The 25,805-nt window shown below is 39.4% G+C and overlaps 2 protein-coding genes across 2 annotated transcripts; one reads left to right on the forward strand and one right to left on the reverse strand.

Annotated features, from left to right (window-relative positions):
• The first annotated feature begins 5,959 nt into the window (after positions 1–5,959).
• LOC5571905 (synembryn) lies at positions 5,960–13,226 on the forward strand. Its single transcript, XM_021855029.1, has 3 exons — positions 5,960–6,590; positions 11,626–11,800; positions 11,862–13,226. The coding sequence occupies exons 1-3, from the start codon at positions 6,142–6,144 to the stop codon at positions 12,849–12,851; spliced, it is 1,614 nt and encodes a 537-aa protein (XP_021710721.1). The 5' UTR covers positions 5,960–6,141; the 3' UTR covers positions 12,852–13,226.
• Positions 13,227–13,268: 42 nt separating this feature from the next.
• LOC5571907 (NADH dehydrogenase [ubiquinone] 1 alpha subcomplex subunit 9, mitochondrial) lies at positions 13,269–25,805 on the reverse strand. The gene is made up of 3 exons (XM_001659951.2): positions 25,616–25,805; positions 24,432–25,501; positions 13,269–13,512 (listed from the first exon to the last, which is right to left on the reverse strand). The coding sequence occupies exons 1-3, from the start codon at positions 25,653–25,655 to the stop codon at positions 13,417–13,419; spliced, it is 1,206 nt and encodes a 401-aa protein (XP_001660001.1). The 5' UTR covers positions 25,656–25,805; the 3' UTR covers positions 13,269–13,416.

A 25,805-nucleotide genomic window follows, 5' to 3' on the forward strand; every position in this document is an offset into this window, starting at 1 on the left:
TTTGGATGTTTTTTCGTTAATTCAACAATACGGATCAGTTTTGAAATAAACATATTAGGTATTGTCTCGCCAAATAGATATGCATTTACCTCAAACCGGGAACAAATTAATAATTATTTCATTTTATTTTTTGTAATTTGATCCTTATACAGGGGATAGGCAAAATTTTACCTAAATTCAAATGTTTATAACTTTATGAAAAATTGATGAAATTGGATGCATCCGGAAGCAGTCGACGGCAAATTTGGTCTAGTTTCAGGAACTTGCTTGGCAATGTACATTGGCCACTGGACACCAGAGATGTTCCGAATTTTCCGAGGTCATGTCTAAATGTCATTTTTTTCTGTCGCTTGTATTTTTGTGCGGTGTAAAGATAGATAGATGTTTACTATTCTCATAGAAACTAGAAATAATAGGAAGTTGAATGCCGCCGGACGCATTAAAATTGGTTGGAAATCTTCAGAAATTTGACCATTTCCGTAAAATGGTTCCGGAAAACATGGTCAGTCATGTTTGTATTTCCAATTGAGTTATTTTAAAATTAAAAAAAAACACCTTGAATTGTGGAATACGCCTAAAGTTAGACAATAGGGTCCTAAAGCCCTTTCCCAATTTTAGTGCCAAACGCTTAAGTTTAGGCCAATAACACATGTTTATTCAATTTTCTAATGTTTTCGGTTGGTTTGAGTTCAAAAAACATTTCTTTAGATTTGGTCACACCCCTTGGCTTAAACTCAAATATTGGGTACATTTTGTTTTCCGTGTCCCTTCCGAAATGTCAGATAGTAACAACCCCAGTGTTAAAACTAAAACCCTGTGGTGTTTTTGTCGACTAAGCGAACGTCAAACATGATCTTAAGTGTCAAGGTTCATTTATGGACCCAATTTTTAAATTAAAGTTTAAACATGATATAGCCGTTATTTGAGCGGGAAAAATTGCTAAAGTAGTTGCAGTGAGATGCTTTTTCGTGTTATTGAATAAAAACAAGATTTCATTAAAAATTTTAAGACCCAATTTCATAAGGAATTTTTGCATTCAGATTTTTAGCATGTGAATTATGCTAAGGGTTCATTCAAATATTACGTAACGCTAAATTTGCTAAATTTAGACCCCCTCCCTCCCCCTACGTAACAGCTTTTGTATGGAGAATTTTAAATTTTTGTATGGACCGTAACACTATACTAGACCCCCTTCCTCCCCCTGTTGCGTTACGTAATATTTGAACGATCCCTAAATTGAACATATTTATAAAAGTTTTGACAACGGAATCGTTTTTGGCGACCACAATCGCATTTTACTTGCTATTAAAATGATTGATCTCACAACTCATGTGAGACACGATTCTTTGATCGTGTTATCCATGATCATGAAAATCATTTTTCCCAAAAGTTGAAAAATTGCATGCATGCATGAACGCAACTTGATTTTCGCAAAAATTTCAATGTTCATTAGCTCATAAATGGAAGAAAGAGAAAAAACATTCATGCATTAAAAATATATCATGGATAAATGTTGATTCAATATTTTTATGAGGGTCATTGCGATCAATGTTACCCCGCTGATCAATGTTACCGCGGATTACGGTACTCTCTACCTATGAGAAATTCGGTCCACTTCTTTATTAACAGACTTTAAAAATTCCTGCAGGTGTTATGTGGTAAAGATTATCATTCTTGCAATATCCTTCAAATAAGACAAGATTCATACAAAAACAGATTTTGAATTTAACGGATTTAAAAATGGTGATCAGGTGCTTTGTGATGTAGTGCAACGCAGATAGATTTATTTTTTCCATATGTTGATCATTTTGGAGAAAACTTCATTTTCAGTTTTTACATTAAATGTATTTCAATAAATTTTGTTCCAATTTTACTTTGGCCTGGTCTTAAAACATTAATCTGAAAAGAAGGCTCTGTCCCAGTGTGGATGTTATGCAAAAAGAAGAAGAAGAAAAAGAAGTGAGCATTGCATCATTGTGTATTCAGTACCATGATCGGCTATATTTAAAATGCATTTGATGGTATTTCAGTAAAATATAAATATCTAAACTTTATTTTGACATCTAAAGCGCAAATGCGGAAATTGGGTCCTAAATTTTTTAATGAAATCTTGTTTTTATTCAATAACACGAAAAAGCATCTCACTGCAACTACTTTAGCAATTTTTCCCGCTCAAATAACGGCTATATCATGTTTAAACTTTAATTTAAAAATTGGGTCCATAAATGAACCTTGACACTTAAGATCATGTTTGACGTTCGCTTAGTCGACAAAAACACCACAGGGGTTTTAGTTTTAACACTGGGGTTGTTCCTATCTGACATTTTGGAAGGGACACGAAAAACAAAATGCACCCAAAATTTGAGTTTAAGCCAAGGGGTGTGACAAAATCTAAAAAAATGTTTTTTGAACTCAAACCAACCGAAAACATTAGAAAATTGAGTAAACATGTGTTATTGGCCTAAACTTAAGCGTTTGGCACTAAAATTGGGACAGGGCTTTGGGACCCTATTAAGTTTAATCATTAACTCCGTTGTTGAAGGGATTTTTTTTCTATCTTTATTAACGAGATTTCTAGACCTGGGCTAGTTCATCTCGGGACCAACGGCTTTACTTCCCTTCCGAAGGAAGTCGTCACTGAATTTTTTAGTGACTATCTCAGGGATGGGATTCGATCCCAGGTCCTCGGCGTGAGAGACGTGTGTTCTAACCACTACACCAGGTCCGTCCCCTGAAGGGATTTTTGTTTTAGCAAAAACATTGGATTATGTTATACAACCATTTATGGTCTAAGTCTACACATGTATCCAATAGGCAGGTTATCATGAGAGTATATAGATTTTTACCAATGATTACGTGTGGATCTTCTAGTGTGAACGATTGAAGTTGTGCGGAGTGATGTGGGATGCAAAAGTACTAATTTTTTATTTCTCCGCTCGATATTGAAAACCTGAAAACAGACGGCTGTGCCAGGAGGTTTCGGAGGAGAAGAATGCTCTTCGTGCCGCGAGCTGAAATGTGCCGGGATAAGGATGGGAGCATCTTGACGGACGGACGCGAGGTGATTGAAAGATGGAAGCAGCACTACGATGAACACCTGAATAGCGCAGAGAACACAGGCACATAAGGTCAGGACAGCGAAGGCGATGGCTACGTCAGCACAGCGGACAGTAGAAACACAGACAATCAGACGTCACACTCTCACTGCTGTCCATCGTACAACTTTTTAACGTTCGATTCGAATATATGATAGGTGGTCAATCGACCACCCTCAGCGCTCGCGTCGTTTTTGTTCGTGTTTGACGTTTACACACTACCGCCACCTGTTGGTCCATCGGCCACCTACAGTGTTTTTAGCATTGGGCGTACATGTTTTCACGACAATGATTTTGATCGCGATTTGTTCTAAGTGTTACGTCTGTTTCTCTGTGGTAGAAACCAACCAGCTCCCACGATGGGGGAAGTTAAGGATGCCATTCAACAGCTCAAAAACAACAAGGCCGCTGGCAAGGATGGTATCGGAGTCTAACTCATCAAGATGGGCCCGGACAGGTTGGCCGCTTGTCTGCATCGGCCAGTGTTTGGATTTCGATCCGAATAAGCCGATCAAACCATATTCGGAGAGTGTTACAGTTCGCGAACCATGACAGTTCGTGGCACATCGCAATCGGAGAGCCCTATGAATGTAAACATTCACTCTCTCATTGGGTACGTGGCACGAGAGCGTTCAAAACCAGCAACTCTCACAGACTGCAACAGTATCGAGCCATTCGGGTGATTTATGTTTTGCATAAAATTGGTGATAACTTTCATATTTTCTGGTAATGCGGCCTTTAACAACCTAATTATAATCTATTGGACCATTGAACACCTCTTTGGTTGCAAACATACACAGTTAAAAATAATGAATTTTACACGTCATGTAAACTTCATTCACGCCATGTAAATATGATGTCATGTAAATTTAAGTCTGAGATGATGTAAATATGTGTCATATGTCACGTAATCACACAGAATTCTGCTGGATTACATGACATATAATTGAAGTTTACATGACATATCATGTAAATATCCATGATATACCACGCTCCAATTATGTGCATTATATGTCACAGAAATTTACACGTTTCGTTCGAACTGTGTAGCACAGAAAATGGAAAATATTCGCCTCTGTTCCTTGATCAGAATGAGAGTGGGTCAGCGAATGTTACAAGTGTTGACACACAGTGATCGGCGCCAAACAGTGAGTGGTGTGTGTCTGTCTTGATTATGTTCATGGCTCATGATCTTCGAACGGTAAATATCATGGGTGTTGTATGAATGTAGGCGAATAGGAGGATTAGGGGCATAATGAAAACCCGGGGCGAAATGGACACCCCCTCAATCTCTGAGAATACGCATACTTCATAAAAAGTTCATACACTGCATGAAAGCTGTATTGCATTTGAAATGTTTGATGGTAAAAAAAGTTTATGTTTTGCTTCAATTGTCGTTTGTACATTGACTTTATGTTTTTCTCTGCTTCAAATTGGCATATAAGCAAGGTGGTGGGAGAATCTAATTTTTCAACAAAATAACAAACCCAGAAAGGTTCTTTTTTGCTCTTATGATAGAGGGAGAGCCCTTTTTACACGTCGGAATGGCTGACAGACATTGATTATTTTGAATTTCATTCATGTGTTCATTTTGCCCCGATACGTTTTTACCAGCTTTGTTTTAGACTTGTTTTTCAATCTCACTTTTCTGATATATGATATGATTTTTATTACCATGAATGAATGTAGCACGTCGTACAGGTTCGATCATTTATTTCATAACGCCGAAAATGACCAATTTTGACACCCACCCATCCCCTCGTAACGCTTTTTGTATGAAAATAATTTTCATTATTCTACAAACTTTGTATGAGCCGTAACATCATGAGGACACCCACCCACCCCCTACTATTGTAAAACTTAAAAACTACCCGGGAGTACTTAGCAATCATGATGCATATCATCGCCAACCTAGCAAAGAAAATCAAATTTTGACTTCGCCTTCCTTGTTGAAAATCTTACCGCATTTGTTGTTCCCGCATTTGATATTTGCATTTCAAACGCACACAGCAATAATTACACGAATACCGCGGAAAACGCCTAAACGTAGGCAAGAAAAATTTCCTAATATCATGCAGAAATTCAATTGTTTCAACAAAATGAGCAAATTGGTACGAATTTTGATGGAAAAATCTGTTTTGGGCTTATTCACAAATTTCATAACGGTGGGAGTCCTCTTGACGTTACAGCTCATACAAAATTTTCAGAATGTTCATACAAAAAGCGTTATGGGGGGGTGGGTGGTTGTTGAAAATGGCAATAGGGTCCTAAAGCCCTGTAACAATTTTAGTGCCAAACGCTTAAGTTTAGGCCAATAACACATGTTTACTCAATTTTCTAATGTTTTCGGTTGGTTTGAGTTCAAAAAACATTTTTTTAGATTTGGTCACACCCCTTGGCTTAAACTCAAATATTGGGTGCATTTTGTTTCCGTGTCCCTTCCAAAATGTCAGATAGTAACAACCCCAGTGTTAAAACTAAAACCCTGTGGTGTTTTTGTCGACTAAGCGAACGTCAAACATGATCTTAAGTGTCAAGGTTCATTTATGGACCCAATTTTTAAATTAAAGTTTAAACATGATATAGCCGTTTTTTGAGCGGGAAAAATTGCTAAAGTAGTTGCAGTGAGATCAATAATAATAATGTTATTGAATAAAAACAATATTTCATTAAAAATTTTAGGACCCAATTTTTGCCGTAATAAATTTGTGGATAAACCCTACGACAAACCATTTAATTGCACTAGAGTTCGTGAAACATCGCGTATCCAAGCAGAATTTTCTCATAGTGCAATTTATAGTACAAGGACTGAATATCTCAATGGGTCAATCCCATTTTGTGCTATAAAACGTATAAAACCGAACCGTGACAAAAGCTGCCACCCACGCACGATATCAGCAACGCAAAACAAAAACATCGTAGTGAATGATTCCAGCTCGCTGTGGAAAATTTACGTTTCTCACTACAGTTCATTAATCCTGGTTAATTAAATTAAAAATAAGTGGTAAAACAGTGAAGTAGTGAATCGGAAACAGATCCCGGAATCATGGAAGCGGCGGCATTGAACCGATTGCTTGGCGAAGATCGATCCCAGCTGGGGCCGGGTCTGGAACAGTTCAACAAACAGCACCAGCAGATTTTCAACTTTTCCCATCTGACCACCAGCGGCCAGTGGGTGCTGCTGTGGAATCGCCTTTTCGAGCTGCTGGCCGACCCTGAAATGCCCCACCGGGTGGAGTGTCTGGTGGCCATTAAGTTGCTGAGCCGCGATAAGACGTATCTGAATGATACGGTTCGCGAGGATCAACTGGATTGTTTGCTGGGTTTGGCCGGAATCGGGGCGTTGGGGGATGTGCGGTTTACGGCTGGAGAGGAGGTGCAGATAGAGGCACTAAAGTGCCTGAGCAATTTGATATTCCAGAGCAGCAAGTGCCAGGAGCTGTGCCTGAGAAATGCTTCCACCGAGGGCATTATGAGGAGGATCAAAACCTACAAGTAAGGATTCATATGGCAACCGCAAGGCTGGTAATGGCCTGCAAGACTTACCTCTAGAATGTCGGTATTTTTAATTATACCTAAAATTTATTTTTTCCTTATTCAGCTTGCAGTGAATTATAATGCAAAATTATAATGGCTTCATAAAAATCTTCAGATACTATTTCGCGATTATTTAACTGTTTATTCAAGGATCTCTTGTCAGATTCCTCTAGGAAAAGCTTCATTCTTTCAGAGATTCTTCTGCCAATTCTTCCAGCGACTTTACGAAGGATGCGTAGAGGAATTTCTCCAGAATTCACTTCAAAAAATTAAGCACCCAAACGCTACTAACTTCAGTAACTTTCTCAAAAATTACTTTGAAGATTTTTTCAAGGACTATCCTAGGATTTCCTCCATATATTTTTCCACTAATCTTCCAATCGAATTTTTCAGTTGTTACTCTAGGAGATCCTCCAAAGATTCCTACAGAAATTATCCTAAGAAAATCAATAAAGGTTTTTTTTCCAGAGTTCCGAGTTTATCAACGAACTTCTAAAAAAAAACATGAAATCTTCAAAAGTTTATTGCAATTCCTACACCAACTAACACCGACAGCCATTTTTCCAGTAAGTCCTCCGATCATTCCTACACAAATTTCTTTAAGGATTCCGTCCGATTTTTTAAAGGATTTCCTTCAGAAAATTTGGCTAGATATTATCCAAAGATTCTATTATAACATTTTTTTCAATATTATCTTAGCAATTTATCTAGGAAATCTTCTGAACCTTCCTCAGGAATTCACGAGTTCTTTCAGAAGTTCATATTCATCCATGATGACTTCAGAACATATGCAAGTTTCATTTAAGATTTTATTTGAAAAAGTCTCAAGATTGTTTTTGAAAAATTTCTCTTATTTCTAAAAAAAATCATTCACATTCCCCTGGAGACATGCTTGTAGAAACTCCTGGAACAATCCCTGAACAAATCTTTGAGAAATATAGCAAAGAATTACTGGTGATTTTTTTAGAAATCTATGGAAGAACCCCTGAAAGTCTAAAAAAAACAAACTCAAGGACAATATGGTGTGAAATCATAAGAAATCTCTGGAAAAGCTTCTTGTTGAATTTTTGAACATACTCAAATACTCCCACTTGTGGGAACTTCCGGATAAAACCTTGGGACTTTCTTGAAAAACATCTAAAAGAATTTTTGGAGGTATTTCTGATCTCTGAGGTAACTTCTGCAGCTATCTTTAGAAATAAATCCAAGTTGTTTCTTGAAAATTAAATTGGAAATAAAATTCTAGGTGGAATTGGGTTGTTTAGCGATGAAAAAGTTACAGTTTTGCATAGCTTGATCGAAAGAGCACAATTTTCTAAGTAACTTTTTATCGCGTGGGTAAAAATTAATAATCTTTGATTATTTTTCTCAATTTTCTTATCAATTTGGCTATGAAATCCTCCAAGACGTTCCCTAGAGTCCAGAATTTTTTTCAGAGGACCTTGTGGGAGTTGGTCAAGGATTTCGTTAAGATTAAGTTCTATTAAGTTTTATCAGATGCAACATTAAGATTTCTTTCAAAACCTCCTCTTGGATTAAAAAAAATTTCTAAAGCATGTCTTAAAAAAGGCCTTGACATTTCCGTGAAGAGATTTCTGATAAAAAATATTTCAAGTTTTACTCGTTTAGTTTTAGTTTAGTTTTTTTTAATTTTTGATTGCAATCCTAATGAAATCTTGAACGACAATTTTGCAGAAAATCATACAAAATCCGTGTTCTAAGCGAGCATCTTTGAGGAAGTCATAGAGAAAACTACAGTCACTCTATTAACAGTCTGGATGATAGAACTATCGGAGCCAATCCGTAGACCGTAAAAATGTTTGAATTCAATGAAAAATAGATCGCATTTAAGGACAAATTAACGAAAACAAAGTGCAGCTCAAAAATATTCGGCAAAATTTGACCTTTATGGGACTCGTTGGTTGATCGAGAAAAAAATTATATTGTCATTGTTTAAACAGGAAGGTCACTTGAAGGCTTAAACTTTTTGCTCAGTTGCCAGCAATTTCATCACGTTGTAGAATAATTGGATAAATCCAAATGGATCTGGGGCTTTCTTCTTGGGAATTTCTGATAAAATCTAAGAGTTAACTTCTGTATATTCTAAGAAAAATTCCCGTAGGCATCCAAAGCGAAACTATTGGAAGGATTCTTTAGAAAGTTCATAAAAATCACTAAATGAATCTCTGAAGAAATATTTGAAGTGATATCGGGAAGAAGCTTTGAATAAATATCTGAATCAATTCCTAACAAAATAGTAAAAAAATACATTCAGAAATCCGAGCAGTAATACCTGTAGTAATTTCAAGAGGAATTCTCAAAAATATTCTTAGAGCACTTATTAATCTAGAGGCTCCAGAGAAACTTTCAGAGACTCTTACGCAATTATTCTCCAGGAATATCTTTTCAGAAATCTCGAGAAATAGGTTCAAGAATTCGTCTAGTGATTTCCCACGAACTTTTCTAGGAATTCGTCCAGAAATTACTCCAAATTATTCAAGAAATAATTGAGGTGGCAGAACCCATCTTTACTTTACTATTAGTAAAAGCGGTTTTTTCGTTAAAATTCATAAAAAAATACAAATCATTTGAAAATGTGTTCTCTGTTTTGTACCCTCCAACCGAAACGTAGTAAGCATACTATTATCGAAAAAAAAAAACAGTTTTGAACAGAAAAGCTGATTTTGAAGCTTCGATGATAGCAATAATTACGACCATTGATTTTTGATCGTTGGGAAATTGGAAAAGAATTTACTCCAGGAAATCCGACGCAACTATCTCCAGTAATTTTCCCAGATACTTTCGCAGGATTTCATCCAGAGATTTCTCCGCCAATTATTTCACTGATTTTGCCACTAGTTACTTCAGATCTTCCCAAGATTTCTACAGTGCTTACAAAAAAAATTAAAGTTCATTCTACAGTTTTTGAAGGTTTTTTAAGGAAGCACTATAAGAATCCCACAAGAAGTTCCTACGTATTTTTTTGTATTTCCTTTTCCAGCCATTTTTATAAAGATTCGGAACTCATTTCAAGAGTTCATCGAAAATTTCTACAATTGTTTCATCAGAGAGTACTATAAGAATTCAACAATTTTAAAAAATAATCCTAAGCGAAAATCTCCGACAAAATTCTAGCGAATTTGATGGAAAAATAACGTCATGGACTTCTGGAAGTCTTAGTATTTCTTTGAGAAATTTGTGGAAGAATCATTCCAAATAGATTTAAAGTAATTGAGTTTTTAAAGGTATTAATGATTTAATTAAATACATGGAGGATTTCCATAAGAAGGCCGTTAAACAATAATTCAATTGATTGTTGAAGAAATGTTAGGAGTAATACCTAAAGAGGACTTAGGGCAAAAACCAGAATAAGTTTCTAATCACACAATGAAACAAAATATCTGGTCGACTTTTCTGAAAAAATAATCTTATAAGGTACCGTGGGGCAAGTGGGTAATGAAAATCGTATACTTGAGGTTCTTCAAATCATAAAGACTTCAAATTGGAATAAATGAGGTCATGTATATTTTTTAGCTCGAATCCCACCAAATATAAGCGGTATGCTGAAATACATTTGTATGTAAAATTGAAGAAAAAAATACAGAAAAAGTTTTTGAAACATGTTTCTTTACTTTTCATGTGTTTCACAAGTGGGGCAAGTGAAAAGTTTATCGTTTTCAACATTGAAATAAAAAACTAACCGTTATATTTACGATTTCTATTATCTTTAGCATTTGATAAGGAGTCCCAATGAACAATAACATAAGTAGCATGTAAATAAGTAAATTGTTATTCTTGTCAATTCTATTTTCTTCTGTTCAGTTATGTTTGTTCAAATGCTTCTACAACATTATAACTACACCGTTTTCAATGTTAGTTCTTACATCATGGGACAGCAAATGCATTTCTGAGCTGTAGAATTCCACGCTCGTAATTTGTTTTTAAGAAAGTTAGATATGACGTCGGATCTTCGGGAAAATTATTCCTTGAAACGGAATCTTTCAATAAAATATTTTGAATCTTTTTTTGAGTTGATACACCCCACTTTCATGTTTTGAACTAGCTTTACATAGACATTCCACGAGATTCCCGTGCGTTCTCTTATATTGGAACTTTTCGATCAACGTCTACCTTTCAATCGGCTGTCTAAAGTAGACACAATTATATCGGAATGCTTGGCAACCTCTTTAAGAGATGTTCCATGTTTTTAATAGCTTTAAACTTTTTGAGTAAAGTGTTTTTGAATTATCAGCACGTTCTGTTTTTATATGATAATTGCGAACCTTATTAACCTATAGCTATCTGAAAAGCAAACGCAAATTCAATCTCTAATAAGAAACTTTTCACTTGCCCCACGTGATTAGAAAATTGTAGGTGTTTTAATTTAGTTATTTGTAGGTCTACAACGAATGAATTCTACAACCTTTTCTATTTTAATTTGAAATTGTAAGAGAAACAACTTAGAAGTAGTACAGGAACATTTTTTTCGGCAACTTTTTTCCACTGAAAATATTAAAATAATGTTGCATGTCGCCAACTTGTTACGGAGTTATAGTTGACAGGTTAAAAATCTTTTGCTCTATTATGCAATAATGGTTGAAAAATCTCAGGAATCTCTTACTTATCGTAATGCTTTGAATGACCTCAAAGGTTTACGCATGAGTTTAAAACGTTAATTCACATATTCAGGAAAATATACAAATTATTTTCACTTACCCCATTTACCCACTTACCCCGCGGTACCTTAAAGACATTTTTCTTCTGGTCCCAGCCCTGCAGCCGTAATTAAAAAAAACGCTCAGGTACCATAGAAAAATATCTAACTTGATTATCTGAAAAGTCTTTCAAAAATTATTCTATGTTTTGTTTTCTTTGTTCTTGCATGCTCTCTTTTCGTTCCTTTTTGATCTTCAACGATTTTAGCCAGAATTTCTATTGTCCCTAGGTACATATGATTTGACTATACATAAATTGAACGCTTTTCTAATTGCAGGGACGGAAACGTGTGCTACGATATTCGATACTTCGACATGAAACTGCTGTTTCTGCTGACCGCCATTAATTGTGATATTCGAGCCAAAGTGAGGGAAGAACTTCACGGATTGGTTTATTTGGTGGAAACGTTGGATCTCTTCATGGGACAGGCTGCCGAGGAAAAAGAGTTCAGCGTTAGTATAGCTTTAGAGAATTTCAGTGTTAGATTGCATTTGAATTTGATTCTATTTTCAGGACAAAGATGTCGAACTGATAAACGAAGTGTTGAAAGTCTTGTTCAACCTCACCGTTCGAACTCCCCTCAATGCCATCCCTGAGGAAGAGGAAGCCAATCAATTCCACCGGCTAGTCATCGTTGTGCACGATCTTTTCTTTTACCGAACTCTGAACAGGGACAAGATCATTTCGCTGCAGTCGAATATCGTCAACCTGTTGACTAGCGTTCCGGTGAGTTGCTACACTGAACTGCTTACTCCCCTAAATTCGGACGATCTGGATTCGAAAAACGTTGTCCCCTTCGAGGGTAAAAACGTGTACGTACTGCACGTGTTGGTTGAGTTCCTACGGCGAGTTTTCCAGAAATCAGAGAAGAAGTCCGATCAATATGAATTGCTATCTCCAATCCTGACCGTCCTAATCAAAACGATTCGGGCCTCGGCGTTGAATCGTCGGTACATTCGGTCGGAGATTCTTCCGCCGTTAAAGAATGTTAAAGATCGGCCGGAGATCGGAACGGAACTACGTAATTACCTGTGCTCTCTGCTGACCAGTCAGATCACTCAGATCGCTGATCTGTCCGCAGAACTGCTATTTGTCCTGTGCAAAGAGAACGTCGGTCGGATGATCAAATACACCGGCTACGGGAATGCGGCCGGTTTGTTCGCGAACCGTGGATTGCTGGGCGGCCGCCAGGGCAACACGGAACAGTATTCGTCCGATTCGGAGGACAGTGACACGGAAGAGTACAAACAGATCCAACATGCCATCAATCCGGTGCTGGGATGTTACGAGCCCCCGAAACCCAATCCCCTGGAGGGAATGTCCGAGGAGCAGAAGGAGTACGAAGCGATGCAGCTGGTGGCGCTGATGGATAAACTCCAGCGGCAGGGAATCGTCCAGGCGTGCAAGATTGGCGAAGATGGCCGCCCGCAGCCAGTGGAGCACATCATGGAGCTGCAGGACGAAATCCCCGAACAGCAGCGGGATCATAAGCGTAAGACCTAGAGAGAGGGCGGTTTCAAGGTAAGTGTCGTTTGTGTGGTTTCAGTATTCGGTAGCCAAATCGTAGCCTGATGTGTTCCTTTCGGAAAAAGGTGAACCATTTCGGCGATTCCAAAAATTTGTTTGACTAATGAAATGTCCATGAATTACTATACGCGTAGGGACGATGAAGATGTTCTGAGATTCTATTAGAGTTAAGCAGCGATTGATGTAGGCATTTCCTGTTCTTCTGCTAAATTACATCTATACCGATCTAGAAAGCTTTCATTTAGATTCAAATCGTGATATAAAAGTCGTGTCCGTGTGTAGGTGTAGTCAGTAAAATTTTATTTATTATCTATTGTTCCGAAGCGAAGTAATAGATGCTTTTAGACGTTACGGCTGTGTCATCATTGGGAAAGAAATCGTCCTTGATTACGCTTTAGTTATTTTTTATAATTTATTATAATGATTTCGAAATTTAACACAATTTTTCAACCGAATCGGAAAACTGTATATTGTGTAATCGACAGCACCTGTGTGGCTGAGATGTTCGTTACCACTGGAGTAGCCTTTCCCCCTAAATAATCTATTGAATGAACTGTGGTGGAGTTGGCTTTTCGAATTCGCCCAACTCGGCGTCGTAGTACAGAGCAGCCCGGAATGGTCTCAGCTCCCATGGGACCTGAAAAGAAAGGAAGGGATATTGTACGTTCATTATCTGTTAGCAAAGGCGTTTTTCTTTTTTTCTGTTGCCAAAGGCGTTGACAATTTTAGCTGATAGCCAGTTGAAAGTTTTTTTCGGGTAAGGTACCGCGGGGCAAGTGGGTAAATGGGGTAAGTGAAAACAATTGATATATTTTACTGAATATGTGAATTAACGTTTTAAACTCATGCGTAAACCTTTGAGGACATTGAGAACATTACGATAGGTAAGAGATTTCTGAGATTTTTCAGCCATTATTGCATAATAGAGTGAAAATTGTTAACCTGTCAATTGTTACTCCGTAACAAGTTGGCGGCGTACAATCTTATTTTAATATTTTCAGTGGAAAAAAGTTGCGGAAAATAATTTCCTGTACCACTTCTTAGTCGTCCTCTGTGACAGTTTCAAACTGCATTAAAAAAAGTTTTGGAATTAATTTGACGTAGACCTAAAAATAACTAAATTTAAACACCGTCAATTTTCTTATCAGGTGGGGCAAGTGAAAAGTTTATCATTAGAGATTGAATTTGTGCTTTCTCTTTAAGTAGCCATAAGTAAACATGGTTCACAATTATCATAGAAAAACATAACGTACTGATAATTCAAGAAACACAATACTCAAGCGTCAAAAGCTATTAGAAATCATGGAAATTCTCTAAAAAATGTTGCCAAACATTACAAAATCAATATGTCTACTTCAGGCAGCCAATTAAAAGGAAGACGTTGACTGAAAAGTTACAATATTAGAGAACACACGGAAATCTCGTGGAATGTCTATGTAAAGCTAGTTCAAAACATAAAAATGGGGTAAAGGTCTATCCACATTAAAAAGGTCCAAGAAATTATGTCTTCCGAAGAGTTATCCGACGTCATATTCGATTTTCTTAAAAACAAATAACGAGCGGTGGAAATTCTACAGATCAGAAATGCAATTGCTGTCCCATGATGTGAGAACTAACATTGGAAATGTTGCAGTTAAAATGTTGTCGAATCATTTCAACTAACATAACTGAACAGAAGAAAATTGAAGTGAAAAGAGTAACATTTTATTTGTTTACATGTTACTTATGTTATTGTTCATTAGGAAGCCTTAACAAGTGTTAAAGCTAATAGAAATCGTGAATATAACTGTTTGTTTTTGAACTTATTGTTTAAAACGGTAAACTTTTCACTTGCCCCACTTTTGGGGCAAGTGAAAAGTAAGGAGACATTTTTCAAAAACTTTTTCTGTATATTTTTCTTCAATTTTTCATAAAAATCAATTTCAGCGTGCTGCTTATATACGGTGGGAGTCAAGCTAAAAAATATACACAACCTCATTTGTTTCAATTTAAAGTCTCTAGAATTGGAAGAATCTCAACTATGCGAATTCCATTACCCACTTGCCCCACGGTACCTTATAAAAGACTTCAGATCTTTTGTGGCGCTAACATCGATAAGGATAACTTCCTAGTTTAGTTGAGGTACGCTAAAAACTTTCCTTCTGAATAACTTAGCCGCTGGGTAAAAACAGACAAGGGAACAGCAAACCCATCTTTTCCGTGATAACAAGCAACGTATTTTTTCGCAAATTCATGTCTCAATTTGTCAAACAAACACACTGTGTCTTCTGATTGCAAGTTTCCAAAGACCAACAAGCAACGCTTGAAAGAGTTGTGTTGTGAAGAAATAGAGCAGCGGTGTCATTCTCAGGAATGCTCAAATTATACAAGAAACCCAACTCATTTCCGAATAAGGATGTAGGTATCGTGACGGATGAGCTTAAGGTGATTGAAAGGTGAAAGGAGTACTACGATTGACATCTGAATGGAGTAGAGGGGGAATACCAAGATCGTTGGAAGCATAACTATATCGGTACGGTGTACGAGCCTCTTTTGAGGACTGGATACAATATTGAACGAAGTTGACGGAACGAATGGTTCTACCAGGTGTGTATAATGTCGGACGGACTAAAGATGGAAGCAGCACTATGACAAACATCTGGATAACGCTGATGGCAAAAGCACGGAGGCAATTGGATAAATAACTGCGTAGGAATATTGGACAAGAACAACCAATCAGCATCCACTTTAAGGGAAGTTATGAATGCCGTTAAACAGTTCAAGGATAATAAGGCAGCTGAAAAGAATAGTATCGAAGCGATAATTATTAAGATGAGCCCGGAAAAGTTTCTTGCCTGTCTGTATCGACTAATACTCATAATCTGTGAAACAGAACAGCTTCCAGAAGAGTGTAGGCAAGGGATTATATGTCCTACTAGTGGTCCCGGCAAACGTCGTCTTGCCATCAAGTACGCTTTCGATCGTCCCATATAAAATGACAGTTTCGTTCGCGCTCGTTTTTTTTTTCAACTTTCCCGGTGAATATTCTGAGATTTTTATACACACAAACACGTCGGAACCCTAGAAGAACAAAACTGAAAAAGAATCATTCAAATCCGTTGACCCGTTCGTAAGCCATTTCGTGACATACGAACACCACTCCGTTTTTATTTAGATAGATATATAGAAGAAGATAGATAGAAGATGTACAAAAGGAGACCCAACTAACAATTTGGCGCTATAAGACAAGATTATATGCTTTCTGTTGTATACAGGCAAGCGTATGTGGCCGCTGCTACAAACCAATGTGAAATAATACATAATTATATAGCACGAGATGGCTATTCAACAAATCCGACATGGGCGTACCCACAAGCCCTCAGAAAGTACGACTTTCGTCAAGGGGCCAACCTAAGCAATGGCACCTTTTCTGGAATCGTTAAAGCCAGTAAAGATACTGAACTCATGGAGCTTAAGAACATGAGCCCTTCCGGCGGGTCAAATTGCTCAAAAACCACCTCCAAGCGGAAAAGTAAACACTGCAAAAGAGTAGGTAAAACTGAAAATAAAAAGAAACTCCGCACGCTCAGTCGTCACATGATTTATAGGTCTTTACCAATCAGGGATAACATAATCTCATACAATTTTCACTCCGCAACCTAACATCGAAACGGTAAAAAGCCAAGAGTTTAGAGATGTAAGGAATATCTCTATTGATTGTTGGAGATCAGGTACATCACACACCCTGTGGCGGAGGTGTCTGGAGGTAAACATATTGTATGATAGAGGTAAGAGAAGGAAATTGTAATATATACAGGAGATGTACACTATTCGGCCTTTGACCGAATACCGAATAGTTGAAATATTATTATTCGGCCGAACATTCGGCCGAATAATGACTTAATATTTGGTCAAATAAAACCTAAATATTCGGCCGAATAACACCCGTATGTGCAGTTTTTTAAGTAGGGAAAGCTGAACAATTAAACGAAGTAAAAATGGAAATGAATGATCGTCTTCTTGAGCTTTTGAAACCGTTTGCAGAAATCATAAGTTCAGAGGATTTCTGTATTTCTGAAGCTAGGAAGCTGTATCCTATTGTTGATTTTTGTTCAAGAAATTTGGTTTACTATTCATCCGACTTTTGGAAGTGTTTCATAAAAATTGAGGCAAATAGACGGCAGACCCCTGACTCTCATAATAATAGAAGAACGTGATCAGTAGGTTTTGCAAAGAATATAGAACGTATAGAAAGTCCCGATAATTGACGGACTTTAAGGTGAAGATGCATCGAAGCCAAACCTGCATCGAAGAGCATAAATCTAGATAATCTGACAGCCGTTCGCGCTGAATATTGGAATGATTGGTCAACACCAGCGATTGACCAGAAAGTTAAATTTTCAGCACAAACGGTTGTCTGGTTCTCTAGATTTGTGCTCTTGAAAATGCCGGGTTCAGCTTCGATGCATCTGTACCTTGAAAACAAATTTTCAAACGCTTCTAACTAGCCAAGCGGTACGTTACAGCTCCTGCAAGATGAGATACAATTTGATTTGCAGAAAACGCCATAGAACAGAGAAATTCTCACTTTTTCAATATTTGACATCAAAGTCTATTCAAGGTGTCCATAAAAAGAAAAATTCGGTCACAGACAAACAGACGTAACACTTAGAACAAATCTCGATCACAATCATAGTCACGAGGACATGTGCGCCCAATGCTAAAATTATTGTATTTGGCCGACGGGCCAACAGATGGCGGTAGTGTGCAAACGTCAAACGCGAACAAAAACGATACGAGCGCTGCGGGTGGCGGATTGGCCACCTACCATATTTTTGAATCGACCGTTAAAAAGGTGGTTGATGGACAATGATGAGAGTGTGACGTCTGTTTGTCTGTGATTCGGTCATCATTTGAATAAATTATTGATTTTTTAAATTTTCCTTACATAAACATAATATTTTTTTTACAGTTTAGTTTATTTTGTTATTATTCGGTCACTATTCGGTCGAATAACGGATTTTATTATTCGGCAAAATTAAAAAAAATCGAGATATTCGGCCCGAATATTCGGTACCGTAAAATGGGGTGTTAAGGACTCGTGGGGTTTTAAGGGATTGAACTTCTCCATCAAGTTTGACAAGTCATAAAAAATTTGATAAGTAAATAACTTGTAAATATGGGATTTTTCTTGATACTATTTCCAAAACTTGGTCGATCACCCTGGTAAAATATTCTGGAAGTTTGAATGATTATTTTATTTGAAAATGGTTTTGCAGCCATTGATCCTTGTAGTGGCAATTCTATGAGGTGATAAACAATAATAATATTTTGTAATTTCTCAGAGTTTTTAAATGAAGCGTTGCGCAAAGAATGAAACCAAATCTACCTATAGAACTGTCAAACCGTCTACCTATCGAGCAGACCAGCAAAATAAATAGGGGTTATTTTCAAAGACGAAGGAGAACAATCATTCAAAGAGGCAACTCTCTGTATGTAGACTCTGTTAATTTGGCTACAATCGACCAATTTTTCATCCAATTTACCTCTGTTGAACTGTCAAATGTTTAATGGGGAAGCTAGCTTCTTTATTGATCCAGAATTAGAAATGTAGTTTTTAAGAAATTGGACGAACATACGGGTTTTATTCGGCCGAATATTTAGGTTTTATTTAATCGAATATTAAGTCATTGTTCGGCCGAATATTATTTCAACTATTCGGTATTCGATCAAAAGCCAAATAGGCCAAAAATCAAATTCCTAATAGGCTGTCCTGGCAGCCAGGGCCCCGCCGCTACGGAAGTCTTGGTTGTACCGGAACCGGCGGACATCCTTTGGTACTCTCTTCTTCTTCTTTCTGGCGTTACGTCCCCACTGGGACAAAGCCTGCTTCTCAGCTTAGTGTTCTTATGAGCACTTCCGCAGTTAATAACTGAGAGCTTACTATGCCAATGACCATTGTTGCATGTGTATATCGTGTGGCAGGTACGAAGATACTTTATGCCCTGGGAAGTCAAGAAAATTTCCTTTACGAAAAGATCCTCGACCGGTGGGATTCGAACCCACGGCCCTCAGCTTGGTCTTGCTGAATAGCTGCGCGTTTACCGCTACGGCTATCTGGGCCCTTTGGTACTCGTTCAGCAGTATTGATAGAGGGACGCAAAAGGGACTCATGTCATATTCCCTAAGGACAACGAGGGAAGCAAGCAAACGGAAACTAAACTGCCAGCCTCTGCCACCATACAGAGGGTGAAGATCGGGACGCCCAATTCCCCGAAGGACAACATTGGAGTCAATAACCAACCCAGGCGCAACTACCGATACCACACCAAGCACCCCTGTCTACGACCCCATTTCGGAGACATCTTTCTTCGCCCCACTTGGACCGGAGGCTATGAATGCACAACTCTATGACATCGTGCATTGCACCCGCAATGGATCTCAAGCTGTAATTTTACCTGGCTGTTCCACAGACTACAACAAAGAATACCTTCGAAGTCTTAGATCAGCGAATCGAACAACTCTGACGATTATGGGACATCTACACGACGCAACCATGTTGGAATCCACACTCTATTTGCTCCAGAAAATTCGGCAAAGGTGACAACTGAAGTAGCCACGCCGCTCAAGCTGTAGTTCATGTATATAAACGGTGTATATAAAGCTAGCATGTACAATTAAAGTTGATTTAAAGTGGGGGAAGTTTTGTGATCTGGTTGATCAAGTAACAGAACCAGTCCTTCTCCTCCGAAATTTCAACAGTCATCATGGGTAATCAGAAAATTCAATATACGAGGTACTGCTATCACAAATTTCGCCGTTCGCAAAAACCTCGCGATTATAAACGATGAGAAGCCTACGTTCATCCGTGGTCGAGTGGAGTCTCACATCGACTTATCAATCGTATCTGCGCTGCAGAAGGTTTGCTGAAAAAAAGTCAACGGTACATACGTATAGGGATTCCAGTTTCGGTACACCTGGAGATCTGTTGGGGTGATCGCAAATCGATTGATTGATGGAAGACACTTCTCGGACATTATCGAAGTCAGAGCCTATCGCGGCGCAAACATTGATTCGGACCATCACCTTGTGATCGTTAAAGTGCGCCAAAGACTTTTCGTTGTGAACAACAGTTGGTACTGACGCCCGCCACGTTAGTATCTGGAACGACTCAAACTACCCGAAGTCACAACTGATTACGCGCAAAGCCTTGAAACAGCGTTGCCGGAAGGGAGAGCTCACCGAAACCCCTCTTGAGGACACGCTCCACGCAGCGCATGTGTTAAAACTACACAGAATGAGGCAACCAATGCAGAACTGGCTGACTGAGTGGAAATTCTGTGTAGGTCGCACTCTTTCTGTGAGTAGCCGACGTGTTGGACTTCGGCAGTTCGGGGATCGATGGAAACGGAACTGTCAATCATCTCCCGCGCGGCAGCCAACAATTAAACGTTCGTAAGATGGGGAGTTTTCAGGGATTTTTTCTATTGAAAAGAATTTTTTCCCATTTGCTTTTGCTTCGGCTATTCGATTGAAAAAATCTATGAAAAACTTTAAAATTAGTATGTTTTTATTATGTTTTCAGAAGCAAAACGAAAATGGAAGCGAATTCTGCATTCCAAGCGTTCCTCCTCTGTGCGCAATTCACTCATTCAGTTTTGTTTACCACCGTTTGAACAAAACTGTGTACAGTCTCCTTTGCACAGAAAATGTGCTGCACGAAGGCCGATTTTGTGCGCTCGGAATTCATTTTTGAGCGGAAGAAGTTTAGCGTGGACTGCATGAGACTCTCGCCATTAACAACGCAGCGAAAAGTGCCATTGGGTTCGTGGAAGGAAATCGACGGAACGGTTGGTTCGACGAGGAATGTCAGAGGGTTTTGGACGAGAAGAATGCAGCGCTGGCGATTATGCTGCAGGGAGACACCCGTCAAAACGTGGAACGATACAAACAGAAGCGAAGACAGCAATCCCATCTACTACGGGATAAAAAGCGCCGCCTGGAAGAGTTGGAGTGCAAAGAAATGGAGCAGCTGTATCGTTCACAAGAAACGCGTATGTTCTACAAGAAACTAAATACATCTCGCAAAGGCTTTATGCCGCGTGCCGGGATAAGGATGGATGTATCTTGACGGACGAACGTGAGGTGATTGAAAGGTGGAAGCAGCACTACGATGAACATCTGAATGGCGCAGAGGAGGAAGACCAAGGCAGCAGGAGAAATGGCTTTATCAGTACGGCGAATGAGAGAGACGTGCTAACTCACACAATAGGTGAAGTTAAGGCTATCAAACAGCTCAAGACCAACAAAGCAGCTGTGAAGGATGGTATTCGAGCGGAACTTATTAAAATGGGCCCGGACAGGTTGGCTACTTGTCTGCACCAATTGGTCAAGATCTGCGATACAGAACAGCTACCGGAGTAGTGGAAGGAAGGAGTAATATAACCAATATACAAAAAGGGTGACAAATTAGAATGTGCAAACTATCGAGCGATCACCATTCTTAACGCAGCCTATAAAGTGCTTTCCCAGATCATCTTCCGCCGTCTATCGCCGCTAGCAAGCAGGTTTGTGAGAAGTTATCCAGGGTGTCGACCCAATTTTGAAAATAAAATTCCCTGACTTTCCCTGACCTTCCAGTCGTTTTCCAGAAAAATTACAGACCATGTTGATTTGTTTTTTTTTGGTAGGGTTTATGTTTTAGGTCGTATGAATAAACTGAACAATAGTTTTTACGATAACTTTCTTCAAGTTGATATGATAAAACTGAGCACTTGGGTATGCACTTTTCAAACATGATAATTCGTATTAATAAAAACCGAGTAGAAGCTGATCACATTGGAATCTTTAAGCGCAAAAGTTATCTTTAAAATTGTAGAAAATGATGCATATGGATATTGAACTACCTCAGATATTATTTCACAAGTTTCAGACATAAAGGACAATTTTGAACACCTTCCGCAACCTGATTATACCATTCTTCATATATAAGATATCACTCTATTACCTTTTAATCGACCGGTTTCGAGCTCGATCTAGCCCATCTAAGGGACGATGTCCGACTAACCTTCCAAGTAATATCACAAACTATCAAAGGATTATCGAACAGATTCCTTCAAATTAAATTCCTGAAATGTCTGCTTCCATGAATTGTATGGATTCACAAATATATCTTAGATAATGATCTTCATAATTTTGAAGAATTTCCTTTATCATATTAGAACAAAAAACAAACAAATAAGCTCCTGAATAAAATCCTGAAATGACGCTTGGAATTCACGATATTTTCATAAAATCCTGCAAAAATTGAAATTGAAAAATCGAAATTGAAATAAATAGCAAAATGGACAACTATCAATATTAGAGCACTTTGCAGTATTATCTTTATTGTTTCCAGAAACGAAATGATATAAAATTCAGGAAATATCAGGTCTTACAGATTTGTACTCTTTAAATTTTGAGATACAGTTTTCATCTTCACCTAAATACGAGAATCTTAATTGGTTGTTTCGTTTTAACTTGGATATTTTGGGCAAAGTTGTAAAGATTGACATGATTTGGTAAAGCGGATTCCATTTTTTTCCTCAAGATTTTGAAGAGAAGACAATGATTTGATCTAGGAAAATTTAAAACTAAATATTAATAGATCAAACTACGCCAACTTTGAAGAAATTTTTCAGAGACCACTGTTGACGCTTTTCATTTCAGATAATTTTGAATTCTAAGAATAAATATAGGTAGTAAAGTACAGCTTGACTTTCCCTGACTTTCCAGGTCAAAAATCGAATTCCCTGACATTCCCTGACATTCCCTGACTTTCCAGGTTTTTTCAGATAGTCGACACCCTGTTATCAAGCCAGTTTTGTGGACGGACGATCGACGACAGACCAAATCTTTATGTTGCGGCAGATCCTCCAAAATTCGCGACACTTTTGGAGGATCTGCCGCAACATAAAGATTTGGTCTGTCGTCGATCACCCGTCCACAAAACCGGCTCAAGTCCCTACACACCACCTATTCATCGATTTCAAAGCGGCCTATGATACCATCGACCGCGAAGAGCTATGGAAGGTTATGGACGAGAATGGTTTTCCCGGGAAACTGACTAGACTGATCAAGGCAACGATGGATATTGTACAGTGCTGTGTGAAGATATCAAGTGCATTATCGGACCCGTTTGAAACACGCAAAGGACTTCGACAAGGCGATGGTCTTTCCTGTCTCCTGTCCAATATTGCACTAGAAGGTGTTATGAAACGGGAATGCTTCAACATGCGGGGCACGATCTTCAATAAATCCAGCCAGTTCATCTGCTTTGCGACGTAGACATTGTCGGAAGAACATTCCAGGTGGTTTCTGAACAGAATACCAGGCAGAAACGTGAAGCAGATCGGGTTGGATTGAAGGTAAATACGTCGAAGACGAAATATCTGCTGGCTGGAGGAACCGAGCGCGATAGAGCTCGCATTGGCAGACGCGTGATGATCGACGGGGATGAGTTCGAGGTGGTGGACGATTTTGTCTACCGTCGGATTTGTACAGCGTCGGATAACAACTGTAGCAGAGAAAAACGAAGACGTATCATTGCTGGAAGTCGTGCCTACTACGGACTCCACAACACCTTGCAGTCTGGTAAACTTCACCTCCGTACTTAGTGTACTATGTACCAGACGCTGATAAGACCGATAGCAATTTTTGAACGACGTATGCTTAGGACGATATTTGGCGGAGTAAGTGAGAACGGCGTATGAAGGAGAAGAATGAACGACGAGCTTGTGAAACTCTTCGGTGAACCCAGTATCCAGAAAGTCGTCATAGTTGGAAGGGTACGATGGGCGGGACACGTTGTAAGAATGCCGGACAACAATCCCTCAAAAATGGTCAAAAATGATTCGATCGATGCCGCACAACGAATAGGGTTAGGATGAGACCCTTAAAAACGAAAACTGATCCAGCGAATAAAAGGACCCAAGAAAGCCAGCATCATAGCCAGAATCTCGACTTTACCCAAAGCTACAATTTTTAATTCTTTCCTTCTCCTAAAACTGCCAAAAAGTTTCCCAGTTACATGAACCATACACTCAGTCAATTGGACTATCGATAAACATAGAAACCCCTTATGAAAATTCGCCACAAGAAATCAGGTTGAAATTCATAATATTTGAAAACAAAAAACGTTTACGCGGCACCCTGGAATCGAACCAAGAACCTTGCGACCGATAGGCCCGAACGTACACCACGCGCCTATCGACGCCTTGATGTGGAGTGATCCTTAAACGATACATAAAGCGTTTGTATTGCAATAATTGTTGCACCTTTCATAAGGCAAAATGTATGAAATTCGATAGTCCAGTTCGCTGCGTTTATGAAAGTTTCAAAAACTCTGTCAGCTCTGAAGGGCTCCTATAGCTTCTCACCATGCTTTTACGGAAACAAACCAAAAGAGAGGTGGCCCACATTGTCCTGTATGGTCATATGCCCCCTGCCTATCCCTATGGGATTCTTTTTTTTAAACTTCTCGAACCATAATATGTACCGCCCTAAAAATAGCCACAGTCCCACCGCCATCCAACTCACCTGATCCTCCATCAGCGTCAGGTTGACGCCCAAATCCTCCAGCGTCTTTACGCCCTTCTTGACGTCGTCGGTCACGTACTCCCGCTCGACGCGTTCGGTGTGCAAATCCCCGACCGGGAACGACGGACTAATGAACTCGGTCAGCTTCACCTTCAGCATGAAGGTCGGATCGAAACGCAGATCGTAACGCCAATAGCCCCACCAATCGGCATCCTTACGCATCTCCCGGTGGAACCAGTCGACCAGTTCGGACAGTTTGTAGCGACGGGGACCCACGGCCTGGTACACTTGGTTCTGGCTGTCGGAGTCCTTGATGGCATTCACAATACCCTGGGCAACGTCCGAACAATGGACCGGTTGCTTGACGGTCCTTTCACCTTTGTACCAGAGTGGCATTCCACGGAACTGGCGACGCCACAGGTGCGCATAGTAGCGCAGGAAACGATCCTCCTGTCCGTAGATGTCCGCTGGGCGGAAGATGACGGCTTCAGGGAATTCCTCACGGACCGCCAGCTCGCCGTAGTATTTGCTCTTGAGGAACTTGCTGCCCTCCTTGGTCAGAATCGGCGTCGGGTTCGGAGTGCAATTCAAGCTCGACAGATGGATGAACTTCTCCACTCCGGCTTGCTTGGAAATGCGCGCCAATCGACGAGCCCCCTGAACGTGGACATCATCAAACGTAAAGTTCTTCGTTTCCCAATCGCGGCCAACCAGGTTGATAACGACATTCGAATGCTTCACCGCCTTGTAGATCGATTCCTCATCGCACAGATGGTACGGGGTGAACAGAACCTGTCCCAGGTCCCCGACCAACTTCAAGCGCAATGCTTCGTAATGGTCCGCCCGATACGGAATAATCACCTGGGAACCCGTCTTGCCCAGCTTGTTACAAACGTAACGGCCCAAAAATCCGGTGCTTCCGAAAACGGTGGCCACAACTCCGTTAAAGCTCGACCTTCCTCCCGTGCCGCGCTTCATCTCGGCCAGATTGGTGGTCCGCAGCTTACGCGGCGCATCCGAGCTGTAGTTGGCCCTCAGGCAGACAATCCCCAGGGCACCGGTTTGCTGCTCTGGAAGCAACAAAAGAATAACCAATTACGATTAACCCCAAACATAAATTACATAACAAAACACCCGAAAGTCCACTCCGGAATCCGGGATGTTCCCGGAGACGAAATACTTACTGGCCAGCTGGGCACCGTTCAACAGAATTAGCGAAGCCATGGTGGCCCTTCCGCGAGTGCACTGGAGTGACGGAAGTTTGCGATTTTTTCAAGAAACTATTTCTCGGTTTGGATTAGGAGAAAATTTGGTGTGATTCGATGTGTGGTGACAGACAGTGCGACGAAGCGCTCGCCGTTTCGCGAAAACCCA

The sequence above is a fragment of the Aedes aegypti genome, chromosome 3 (assembly GCF_002204515.2).
Source record: "Aedes aegypti strain LVP_AGWG chromosome 3, AaegL5.0 Primary Assembly, whole genome shotgun sequence".
Lineage (NCBI taxonomy): Eukaryota > Metazoa > Arthropoda > Insecta > Diptera > Culicidae > Aedes > Aedes aegypti.

Coding starts and splice junctions, on each gene's coding strand:
- LOC5571907 (XM_001659951.2), bottom strand. CDS start 25,655: ATGGCTTCGCTAATTCTGTTGAACGGTGCCCAGCTGGCCA. Junction 25,502..25,615: donor GAACGGTGCCCAGCTGGCCA/GTAAGTATTTCG, acceptor TGTTGCTTCCAG/AGCAGCAAACCGGTGCCCTG. Junction 13,513..24,431: donor TGACGCTGATGGAGGATCAG/GTGAGTTGGATG, acceptor CTTTCTTTTCAG/GTCCCATGGGAGCTGAGACC.
- LOC5571905 (XM_021855029.1), top strand. CDS start 6,142: ATGGAAGCGGCGGCATTGAACCGATTGCTTGGCGAAGATCGATCCCAG. Junction 6,591..11,625: donor AGGAGGATCAAAACCTACAA/GTAAGGATTCAT, acceptor TTCTAATTGCAG/GGACGGAAACGTGTGCTACG. Junction 11,801..11,861: donor CCGAGGAAAAAGAGTTCAGC/GTTAGTATAGCT, acceptor TTCTATTTTCAG/GACAAAGATGTCGAACTGAT.